We start from the raw sequence: 12,435 nt of genomic DNA, 5'->3' as shown, positions 1-12,435 counted from the left end.
GATAAAACAAAAGCAATGCGAGACTTAAGTTTGTTAACTGGCAAAGCATCTCACTGAGCAACAGCAGCATGGGAGAGTAATTCAGACATTTTTCAATCCTTCTCAGCCTTTTCTAATGAAATGAAAAAACAGTTTGATCATCCATTAAAAGGAAAAGAAGCTGCTAAGAGACTGTTAGCACTTAATCAAGGATCCTCCTCAGTTGCTCAGTATGCTATAGATTTCCGTATCTTAGCCCATGAGAGTGGTTGGGATGACACTGCCCTACAGAGTGTTTTTTTAAGAGGACTCAGATATTATTAAAGATGAGCTTGCCACCCGAGATGAGACAAACAGTCTCGAGGAGCTAATGTCCTTGTCCTTGTTCTTGCATTGATTATCGTGGATTAAATGACATTACTATAAAGAATAAATATCCCCTACGACTCATTGACTCTGTGTTCGAGCCCCTCCATCAAGCAAACATTTTTACCAAACTGGACCTCCGCAATGCTTATCATCTGGTCCGCATCCACCAAGGGGATGAGTGGAAGACTGCATTTAATACTCCTATTGGACATTTTGAGTATTTAGTTATGCCGTTCGGACTTACAAATGCCCCTGCCATCTTCCAAGCTCTGGTTAATGATGTGCTCCGTGACATGTTCAATAAATTTGTATTCGTTTACTTAGATGACATTTTGATTTTCTCCAGAGATCTAGAAGAACATATGGAGCATGTGAGGCTGGTCCTGCAAAGACTCTTGGAAAACAAGTTATTTGTTAAAGCTGAAAAGTGTGAATTTCATGCAACCACCATTAACTTTCTTGGTTTTGTCATTGAGCAGGGGCAACTCAAACCTGATCCGGCTAAGGTGAAAGCTGTTGCGGAGTGGCCTAGACCTGAGACACGTAAACAACTCCAGCGTTTTCTGGGATTTGCTAATTTCTATAGAAGATTCATCAAAGATTACAGTAGGAAAGCAGCTCCCCTTACCTGTTTGACCTCCACTCTAGTCCCATTCAAGTGGTCTAACGAGGCTGAAATGGCTTTTTCCACACTCAAACAACTTTTCATAACTGCCCCTGTTCTTTCTCACAGAGATCCGTCCAAACAGTTCATTGTTGAAGTCGACGCCTCAGACTCCAGAGTGGGTGCTGTCCTGTCCCAGCGTTGTCCTAAGGATCAGAAAATTCACCCTTGTGCTTACTTCTCTCAGCGATTAACATCAGCGGAAGCCAACTATGACATTGGCAACCGAGAACTTCTGGTGGTTGTCTTGGCCCTGCAGGAATGGCGCCACTGGCTGGAGGGAGCTGAGCACCCCTTTATCGTGTGGACTGACCACAAAAATCTGTCTTACCTTCGTTCGGCCAAAAGGTTGAACTCTCGTCAGACTCGATGGGCGCTGTTCCTTGGAAGATTTAACTTTGTTCTAACTTATCGTCCGGGATCCCGGAATGTTAAGCCTGATGCCCTGTCCCGTCAGTCCACTTCTGAGGAGGCTGAAACCCAACCTGCTCCTATCTTGCCTCCATCTTGCGTCATTGACAAGCCAGATTCAACAGTCAAACCCTCTTCTTCAAGTTTCCTCCTTGGGGCTGTTAACTGGGAGATTGAGAAGGTAGTCCGGGAGGCCCAACAAACCCATCCTGACCCAGGTACTGGTCCACCTAATTGTTTGTTTGTTCCTGACTCTGTGCGCTCCCAAGTCCTCCAGTGGGGGCACTCCTCCAAGTTAACTTGTCATCCTGGTTTTAATCGCACCTTAGCCTTCCTCAGACAAAGATTCTGGTAGCCCTCCATGTCTCGTGACACCAGAGCTTTTGTTTCTGCTTATCCTGTGTGTGCTCGCAGCAAGTCCAGTCGCCTGCCCTCTGCTGGTCTTCTCCATCCTCTGCCAATCCCCAGCCGGCCTTGGTCACATATAGTAGTGGACTTTGTTACGGGTCTCCCCACATCTGAAGGTAACACCACCATACTAACCATTGTGGATCGTTTTTCTAAAGCTGTGCATTTTGTTCCTCTCCCCAAATTACCTTAATTCTCCAAAACTGCTAAACTCTTGGTACTGAATGTGTTGTGCCTTCACGGTATTCCCACTGACATTGTGCCCGACAGAGGCCCCCAGTTCTCTTCTCAGGTTTGGAAGGCCGTTTGTCTATCTCTGGGGACTTCTGTCAGCCTTTCCTCTGGTTATCACCCACAATCAAATGGACAAACTGAAAGGACTAACCAGGACTTGGAGTCTGCACTGCGCTGTGTCACGGCCCGTAACCCCACTACTTGGAGTTCTTTTTTGCCTTGGGTCGAGTATGCCCACAATTCCTTGGTGTCATCTGCCACAGGTATGTCCCCCTTTATGGTGTCACTGGGCTTTCAACCACCTTTGTTCCCTGCTCAGGAGATGGAGGTCGCAGTCACCTCTGTCCAGGCCCATCTGCGCCGCTGCCGTAATGTTTGGAAGGTAGCCAGAGCGGAGCTCAAGCACACAAGTGTTCGCAACCAGGAGTGTGCTAATCGCCACCGCGTACCATGTCCTACCTACCAACCAGGGCAAAAGGTTTGGCTTTCCGCTCGAGACTTGCCTCTTCAAGTGGAGTCTCGTAAATTGGCTCCCAAGTTTATCGGACCATTCACTATCGAAAAAATAATCAATCCATCTGTTGTGCACCTCAGGTTGCCTAAATCTATGAACATTCATCCCTCATTTCATGTGTCCCTATTAAAGCCTGTGGTCTCTAGTCCTCTCAGCTGTAGCCTGCTACAAAGGCCCAGCTCTCCTGCCAGACTCTGCCAGATTGTTTCGTCTAACAGATGTTCCCGCCATTGAAGACTCCTTCATCCTGGCAGCTGGCTCCTCATCTCTCCACCGCCTGTCGACCCTGGTTAATAAACCCTGTTACTTTTGCATTTTTGTCCTTGTTTTGAGTCCTTTTTTGGGTCTACTCCAGTGGCACGTAACAGGATCATATATATGTACCTCATGGCACGGCCATCCTAGCTCATCTTAAGAGTTTAAATACTAATATAAAAATTGAAGTTTAGACAACGGAAATAGAGAGCCCTCACAATTCTAAATTCAAGTCTCATCATGAGGAGGTTTTTGATCCTCACACTTGCAGCGAGGGATGTCACGTTTAGAATGGATAACAAACTAACGATCGAAATAGACGATGAGTGGGGGGAAATATTCGGACTCTTGTCCATAGAAAAAAAAATTAAGACTTTGATTTATTAGGAGGAATGTTGCAGGGCTCTGCAATAAGAGAAGAAGGAGAAGGTCAGAGCACAAATGCTGACCTATGCACCTCAGTGGTGCAATGTAAATATGAGGCAAGGGGTAAGACCCTTAGAGAAGTCCACCACATGTGAGTGTGGCCAACGTTTTTTGATGGCAAATTAAAACCAATCTTAAATAGCTCAATGAATAATAATCAAACTCCCAAAAGGGTGTGTCTCATCCGCTGGGGGAAACATTTGGGAAAATCTGTAATTCCAGAGGAGAAGTTGGATATAGAAATGCACAATGTTTACAGGGAGAAGCGACGAATTCTTACTCTTTCTGGCAATACTCCACTAGAAATGTCCCAAATAGTGTATGGCTCTATAACATGGAATCCACAAAGAGGAGGGACTTCTACCCTTTTAAAATTTTGCGATGAACATACACTGAGGATATTTTATAATTATTGATTTGGTATAAAAACGTTCTATTAAAACCTGGCAGTGCACGATTGTAGAGATAAAACAACAAGCCCAAAACATAGGGTACAGTCGCTCCAGGTTGCCCAAGGATCCTCCTGCTAAAGTGCTAGTGTCCAAAAAAACAATGCAGTTGTCTTCCCAACAGGGGTCTCCTTCTGTGGGCTGGGAATGGCCGGTAGGTTGGAAGGCCCGGCTGGTCTACAAATTCAGCTCCGTCCATCTCGCCCGCTCCACTCCCGATACGTTCGTCCAGCACGGCGGTAGTTGGGTCTGCTCCAGCCTCTGCAACAGCAGTGAGGGGAGAACAATTCACACACCACACCGCAAAGCTGAATAATCCCCCCACAGTGGCAAGAAGGCTACGGACATCCCTTTCTACTTAGCTCGAGTGGCCGTGTATCTGCTCTCCAGCTGTCTCTCTGGGCACTTCCGGGCTCCGGCGCAACATCGAGCCTGGGCGTAAACGGGGAGAGTGCGCTCACTGTCTGCAGCACAATAAATAGTAATTAAAAAACAACAACACACTCCGGAGGCATGTTTCGGCGTCCCTGTAACTTAGCTCGGCTGGACGGTGAATATAGTCTAGAGTGGTTAGACTGGCTCCTCGCACCCGCTCGCCGCCGATCCCCCCCAGTCACACATGCTCCACCCGGCGCAGGTAACGCTATGGATGAGGAGAAAGAACTAACATCCCGCACCACGTACGCGCGCACGCACGCGCGCACGCACGCACGCACGCACGCACACACACACACACACACACACACACGGCAATACGAACGTCCCTTCACTTAACTGTCAGCACATGTTGTCTGTCTCATACAGCGCCTTTTGTCCTCGTGGCTCATTTGTCCTCAGTGTCCTTTGCTCCTCTTGTGCCGGTTTCCCAACATTTTGTCTTCCTGTTTCCGTGCCCCCAAGAATCAGATCCGGGCATTTTTATATACCAGGTTCATGTGGCAGTGTCCAATAAAAACAGTCAGGGGTTTGACTAGGGGCGTGACCAATTAGTCCCACATCCTCCGCTGCACACAATAAATGTTTCAAACCCATTATAGTTCATGCAGTGAATCACAGCAAACACAGCAACCACAGTAAATAAAACAAAAAAACTAAAAAAAAACAATATACAGTTATGTGCAGTGGGCTTATCTAAATGTCCTCACACCCTTTGACATAGTGAACCTGCATATAGTACTTCTGCGTACCCAGATCATAATGGCACCCTTTGGCATAATGCTCAGACCATCGACCAAAATCCTCACGAACTACTTGCAAGTTAGGGCTAAAGAATATAAATCATTGACAGCTTATAATGAGCAGTTTAAACCAGGGGTGAAATGTTTATGAGTTAAAAGAATGCATAGTTCAGTATAAATGCATACAATTGGTAAAAGGCACTGAAGAGGCTATGGCACAGATCACCATGGAATGCTACAATGGAGTGGCAGCTTTCTTCATTGACGAAATTCATTATCCAAGGAGAATGGATCCGAAATTGCTGGCTCCCCCACCAACGGGAGAAAGAGAACTGAACTTTGCTGCACAATGCACTAAGGAACTCACGCTTAAACACGTCATCTTTGGCCCTGACCCAAAACTTTCAGAGGAGGATGTTGCAGGCCCTGCCCGTCCCCCATTGGCTGTAAAATGAAGGTTTTGGTGCCAGCCTTATTAAGAGAGTTTTGTTATTCATTTGATATTATTAAGAGTGTTTTATTTTTCAATTAGTAGCTTTAGTGAGTCATATGGCATCTTTATTATTTATATTAATATGAGTTATCCAATTTTGCTTTTGTAACCTTGTATATGCAACAATGGACTGTGATAATACTGTGCACAGGAAGTTTGCAATATGCAAATCATGTACAAAATACATGCACTCTGTACAGGATGCTTGCGCCTTGCTAGGTGGGCAACTGGCCTGCAGAGCAAAGTAAGCAGTTTTCCAAGCGTCCTCTATCCTTAGAATTGTACTTCTCAGTAATGCTATGTGTGAAGACTGATCACTCTGCACGTACTTGGGAGGAGCCCTGTGGGATCTATAGTATAAATATTAGGTGAAATTCTTGGCAAATTTGCATCCTGTATTGATTTTGGCATTGACCTCATTAGCGTATCCTCTGCTAGTAAGCAGATGCCACATTTGAACTAGGCAGCGCTCTGCAGCAGACCTACTCACAGGGTAAATGCTCCTAAGGTACTTGCATTGTGATTTGTCCTAATTATTTTGTATTTGAGCATTCTGAGTAAAATTGTAGTCATCGAGTAGCTGGGAACACAATATCTGGCTGTGTATTCACCAAGGTGGCTTATTCGAGCCTCCTTACTTGAGTCAATGAGCTTGCACAGCGACGAGCCGATATTCCCCAGTCACAGAATAACACAGTAAAACCTGAATAAAAAGATGAAAAATAAATCACTTGTTTGGATCATTTGTTGAGTTTTCCCTTAATTTCATCTCTACAACAAGCAAGTCCAGCAAGACTAGGTGAGTGGCATAAACATGATGCAGTGTTGGAGGATATTTTACGCAATATTTGATGCAATGTTGGAGGATATTTAATGCAATGTTTGATGCAATGTTGGAGGATATTTTACGCAATGTTGGATGCAATGTTGGAGGATATTTAATGCAATGTTTGATGCAATGTTGAGGTTAGATAAATGTTTGATGCAATCTTAAGAATAGGTACAAGTCTAATGCAATGTTAAGATTAGGTGAACATTTGATGTGATTTTAAGACTAGGTGAATTTTAGTGTAATATCAAGGCTATCTGGGAGGTAATGAGATGCAGGCCACATAGTTTTAGCCTGGGATTTCAATGACTATTTTGTAACACATCCTGTTGATTGATTCTTGTTCATTCTTCATGTTTGGGAGCTTTAGCTGCTGGAATAAAACATAGTACATGGTCACTGTATACTTGTGTCATTGTGTCAAATGTGAATGTTCAAGATACAATTAAAAATAGAAATTGCTTCATAAAATACATGTTTGGTACCATACAAAAAGTCTTTTTATGGTCTTCCAAGAAAAATTATTCAAAACTTTTTTTTTTTTTATCACTACCCACATGCCATGAACTACATGTAAAAATCGGACCATGTTATGTTTTCTTGTTGTTAACAGGACCCTCACACATAACCTATTTCAAATTTTCAACATTTGGTGATTTTTTTTTTTTTTTTTTTTTAAACAGTCCTAGTCTATATCTTGATTCTCAAAAAAATTCACAGGTCTCTGACACCTACAAGTAAGTTTAAAATGGGACTAAAAATGGTACGCCACGGAAATGAATGAGTTTTTTTTTCAGCCCTCTGTGTGTGATACTTACGGAGAGATCGACCTGTGAAAATGGCCGAGAAAAAATTAAACGATTTTAGGCCTGTAAATGGACACATACTCCCCTCATTAAATGAGCTGTAACTTGAAAAGTATTGATCGATAATGACTAAAATTTCACATGATAGTAAGGGACCAGCTGGTACTTTTTTCAAAAATTTTAAAAATCATGATGTGTGAGATTTTCTGGAAATTTAATTAAATGGAGCAGCAACCAAATCAGATCAAGGTGATAATGTGCAGCGTTCGTTATGTCAAACGCCAGGTCTTTATGGGAAGATGTGTGGGATACATTTGGATTATTTTGCGATGGAAATAATACGCCAAGATAAAGAAGGTTTAAAACAACAATACAATGAATGAAATGAATGAAAGCCTCCAGGGCATGCTCACATACTCACGGATGTGGCTCCTTATCACTTAGAACTAGACTAGTACTACAAAAGCAAGAAGTAACGTAATCTGATAATCCCTCAGTATTACAAAACATATTACTCATTCAAGCCTATTTGGCAAAGCAGAAAAAAATCAGCGGTTGGTTGCCATATCCAAGAGGAATGCACTGTGTTTAAACCAGTGAGAGCACCCTCTATTATCTAACAGTTCTACCTGTCGGCTTTATGGGTGTAACAGAGGGAATGGAACCACATAATGAGCAGATTTGTTTCAGGTGAGAGAAGAAACACTGGAGACAAGAGAGAGAGAGAGAGAGAGAGAGAGAGAGAGAGAGAGAGAGAGAGAGAGAGAGAGTGTGTTACCTCACATGCCCCACAGCCATGAGAAGACACAGCTGTAAATTTGTTTTATTTCTCAGCATAACTTTGGGGACTTTATCCATTATATTGGTTATCCTTAATTTAGATCTGAGGTAAGTCACTCATTTGATATTTTAAATTAAATAAACTTATTTTCTCTTTCCCATTCTGTTCTTCATAAATTCTACTATGTCATTTTGACATTTCTTTCAAATCATTACTGTAGCATTTACAATACATTCATGATCTTTGTCTTTCTAGGTTTTGTAATTTTTTATACTAATTTACACTGAACCAACACAAGAATCAGCACAGAAGGAGAATACAGAATGCACAGTTTGAATTTGAGTAAAGGGCAATTTATCTTGTGATATTGATTTTGTGATGTGTGAGTTACTGTGTCCAGAAAACTCCCCTTGTGGATTAATTAAGTTTGTCTAAATCTAAGAGTGAAAAGCTTTAATATATGGTTATAAACCTAAATTCAGCTTCATCATATACCCATATAGCAGATGGTTAATGGTCAATGACAGATAAAGTCATTTTATCCTTGTTTTTGACTTGGCACCATTTCTAGTCAATTAAACATGACTCTTCTGAGAATATTATTTACTTTAAATTCAATATCAACACACAGATTTTTGTTGTAAATGTTAACGCAAGAAATAAAGTCAGGGAAGAAGACCCATGGGAACAGAGCAGGTTAGACAGATGTAGCAGGTGAGGAGGGATTTTATTTATATATATTTATAAACTCCTGGGCATGTAAGAGAAATATAATCCACATATTTTCAGTCTAATCAACCATGGAAAGAATCCGAATAAGTTTATGCTCCACACCCACAAAAAAAAAATATATATAAAATGGGGCTAAAATTCAACAAATGTAAATAGGCCTATGTAGTTCACCTGGATTCATTTTTAGTGATATTGGATTCGGAATTGTTTTTTTCTACTGTCCATGGAGTAAAATTTTGTGACATATCTAGTTTACTTTTTCAGAGCAATTTCTGTAATTTTATAACAAAAATGAAACATTTGGGCGAAAAAAAGAAATCTAAAAATAGTCCAAAAATTAAATAAAACACTGTTAATCTTGATTTGAGTACAGTCCAGACAGTACAGACTGAGGAAGATAAATAGGAAAAATTAAAACAGTCGTCTGCTGTTAGTTTCATTGTTATTTTGTTGTCTCTTAACGTGACATTTGTGATCTTTGTTTTTCTATGTTTTGTCCTTTTTATACTGATTTACGCTGAACCAGCACAAGAATGATCACAGAAGGAGAATAGAGAACGCACGCAAGAGCTTTGTTCTCAAAACAAATATTGGCATCTTAATAAAAGTAAATTATTATAAATTAAAGTGCCTATGACAGGTTATATTTAGATTTAGACAACTTGATCCACAACGGAAAATATTTGGACACAGCGTATTATAATAACAAAGAGAAATTGTATAATACAGCCTAAATAAATAAAGCAGAAATAGCAAGAGACTGATTTTACTTATGGACAGAATTCTCCTAGTGTGATGTCATCAGTGTGGGAGTCTCTAACATAGCACTTTACTTCCTGAAATTTTCAACATATTTTTCAACTTTTCATTTGGGTAATTTCAATCCTGCCACTGTTTCAAGGATCTATTAAAATACAGTCTATGGTTTGTAGGTGTCTTGCGTTGTCTTGACATCATCACATTGTATGTCCTTGTTCGAGTTCTTTAGGAGCGACACAGAAACAAAATATGACCATAGTTCAGAGTTAAACAACAGAAGAGATGGATTTATGTTTTATAATTTACTTTTATGTATGTGCTATTTACCCATAATTATAATTATATTGCAAAGTCTCAATAGTTTGTTGGGAAATGTGTTTATACCATAATGTATTAGCTCCAAATTTAATTGAACATTTATGACCATCTTAATTTTCAACCAAATAATTAGATTCTTCCATAAAATGTTTTGTCATGCCACAGGAGAAAAAGAGATGGTCGATTGTTCCCTTCTCTTGAGAGCAAAAGACACATGGCTCCACCTCAAAACCAAACCCTTTTTTTTTAAGCATCGCTGCTGTTGGATAGTGACCATTTATGATTTTAGACTGCATTTATTTTATTTTGGTATTTTGTGGGGTATTGGCCATTTCATTATTGGTTATATTGCTATCATCATGATAAATGTTTACATTTCTGTCAAAATTATGAAAGAATTGACCTTTGGATATTATATTAATAGCTGTGTTATTGCATTTTTTAATCATCTAAGGGAATTTGAATCCATTTTAATTTAGGCAACATTATTTGTCCTTTTGTATAATGCAAATAATTTTGTATCAAGTTTAAGAAGGTAATGGGTATTGCTTTGCAAACCTTTTTATACACCCTAATAGAACTTTGAAAAAGTTTGAAACTAAATTTAATATACAAACTAAGAATTTGACCTTGTATGTCGAGTATATCTGTGTCAAAGATCATATTTTTGGTACCCTGTTTTCCTAGTTGGTGTAATTGCTCATTTGTTCCTTAAGGTGGAGCCATACGAGGAAAAGTTGTGGGTAAATACAGTCTTCCAATAATGGAGGAGCGGTTTATGGTATTCAGACAGTTTTACAGGTAACTTGGATACTTCAAAATCACATTTTAAAAGAAATTCCAGACCCACACCAAAAGACTTAAATTGACTGAAATAACTTAAGTTGGTTCTGAAAATAATTCATTTTAACATTTATATAAATTTAAGAATAATATTTTTATAATTGGTTTAAGGTATAATAAAATATGAATTTATGGTAAATAAAAATAACTTTTTAAATAAATTAAATTATGGCTCTAACATCTCCAGCCCCTAATTGCTGGTCTAGCAATTACAATATTATTAATAAGTAATAATTTTACATGTTATTACAATTATTCACATTTTATTAAATATTTTTAATATCTGGATAAGGGGGGTAGTCAAGTAAGGTCAGGTCAGTCAAGTTTGGTTTTGAGGCAATTTCAATGTCCATCCATTTAATCTTCATTTTCTGATAGGGTCATTCCATGCCATTTCAAGAAATGGCCCACACACTTTGATCTAAAAAAAAAATAAAAAAAATTACCAAATAGTCCCTTACTATTATGTACCAACCCTGTGAAGATTTTGTCATTTTTGATCAATACTTTTTAAGTTACAGCTTATTTAGTGAGGGGAGTATGTGTCAATTTACGGGCCCAAAATGCACGTAATTTTTTTCTCTGCTGTTTTCACAGGTCGATATCTCCGTATATCAGTATCACACATACAGGACTGAAATTTTGTAGGCTTGTACTCCTCTACTCTGTGTTCAAATAACATCTATTGAAAGTTTGGTCTGTTAAAAAGGTTTTGGACTGTTAAAAGAAATCACCAAATGTAGAAAATTTGAAATAGGTTATGTGTGAGGGTCCTGTTAAAAACAAGAAAACGCAACATGGTCACATGTCATTTATGGCATGTGGGTAGTGGAATATTTGTTTCCTGAAAGACCAGAAAAAGACCTTTCATACAGTACCAAACATGTATTTTATGAAGCTCCTTCAATTTTTTATTGTATCTTGAACATTTAAATTTGACACAATGACACGAGTGTACAAGGCAAGGCAAGGCAAGGCAAGTTTATTTGTATAGCACAATTCGTACACAAAGTAATTCAAAGTGCTTTACAGAATAAGAAATACATTAAAATCATAACAAATCAAAACATAAATAATCATGAAGATTAAAATTAAAAAAGAGAGACATAAATTGGAGAGAAGAGTGCGGAATGAAAATACAGTGACCATGTACTATGTTTTATTCCAGCAGCTAAGGTCACTAAACATTTAAAGAATCAAATGGTTTGATAATAATTTTGATCTGACAAGGTATCTGTGACAAGTTATCTGACATTCAAGAAAACAGCTGTAGATTATTCTCATATTAAAGAAACAAACATGTGAAACACTATGATATTGTCTTCTGTTAGTTGTGGACGGCACATTAATGTTCTAGACTATGCAAACGTTACAATAGATTTAGATGCGTAAACATCTGGAAGCAGCCAAGAAGTGAGGAAACAGTTCCCCATCATGTTTGCATTGCCTGAGCAGGGAAAGAAAGTCTTATGGAGCCTTAAATGAAAAGTGTTAAGGTTGTTCATTTAAGGGAAATATCAGGATTTGTGGAAATTTATCGCATATAAAACATTATATTCATCTTTATTCCGGGGTGGATCTATACAGTTCCAAATTCACATTTGTTTTGAAAGATGTTTTTTATTTTATTTTAAGGAGAGCCAGTACATGTTTGGATCACCATGGGACCAAGAGCCTACTCCCAATAAATGAATGAAGTGCACAGATGACGAAGTGCCTAATTCAAATTACAAGGCCACACCGCAGTCAACATGGTCAACTGAACCATATAAAACGAGTCCACCAGGGATGAAAAAGCCTCTACAGGTTGAGGAGAATTCTGGTGGTCAAGCTTGTGGGGACTGTCCATGCTGCCGTGACCTCGGCCAGAAAATCCAAAAGCTTTGGGACCAACTGCAGGTTTATGAAGATGTGCCTACCAATACTGATGATGAATAAGACATACATGTTCTGTGTTCTAGGTTTTTAGATAACTTTTAACACATCC

At 39.3% G+C, this 12,435-nt stretch overlaps 1 protein-coding gene across 3 annotated transcripts in view; it reads left to right on the top strand.

The window, feature by feature from the left end:
- Positions 1 to 7,583: 7,583 nt before the first annotated feature.
- LOC129408700 (alpha-2,8-sialyltransferase 8F-like) overlaps positions 7,584 to 12,435 on the top strand; it is a 35,731-nt gene continuing 30,879 nt past the window's right edge. For 2 of the 3 annotated variants that reach the window (XM_055153015.1, XM_055153013.1), the window contains exons 1-2: positions 7,584 to 7,705; positions 7,850 to 7,903. In XM_055153015.1, the coding sequence (XP_055008990.1) occupies positions 7,656 to 7,705; positions 7,850 to 7,903 (104 nt within the window). In that variant the 5' untranslated portion in view covers positions 7,584 to 7,655. The remainder of the gene's footprint in view (positions 7,706 to 7,849; positions 7,904 to 12,435) is intronic. The other variant, XM_055153014.1, reaches the window with a different exon arrangement.

This window comes from Boleophthalmus pectinirostris, unplaced genomic scaffold (assembly GCF_026225935.1).
Source record: "Boleophthalmus pectinirostris isolate CB_2022bp ecotype Guang Dong unplaced genomic scaffold, ASM2622593v1 HiC_scaffold_17, whole genome shotgun sequence".
In the NCBI taxonomy this organism is placed as follows: domain Eukaryota; kingdom Metazoa; phylum Chordata; class Actinopteri; order Gobiiformes; family Gobiidae; genus Boleophthalmus; species Boleophthalmus pectinirostris.
Note: the sequence above shows the minus strand (reverse complement) of the source record. Positions and strands in the feature narration are given on the sequence as shown.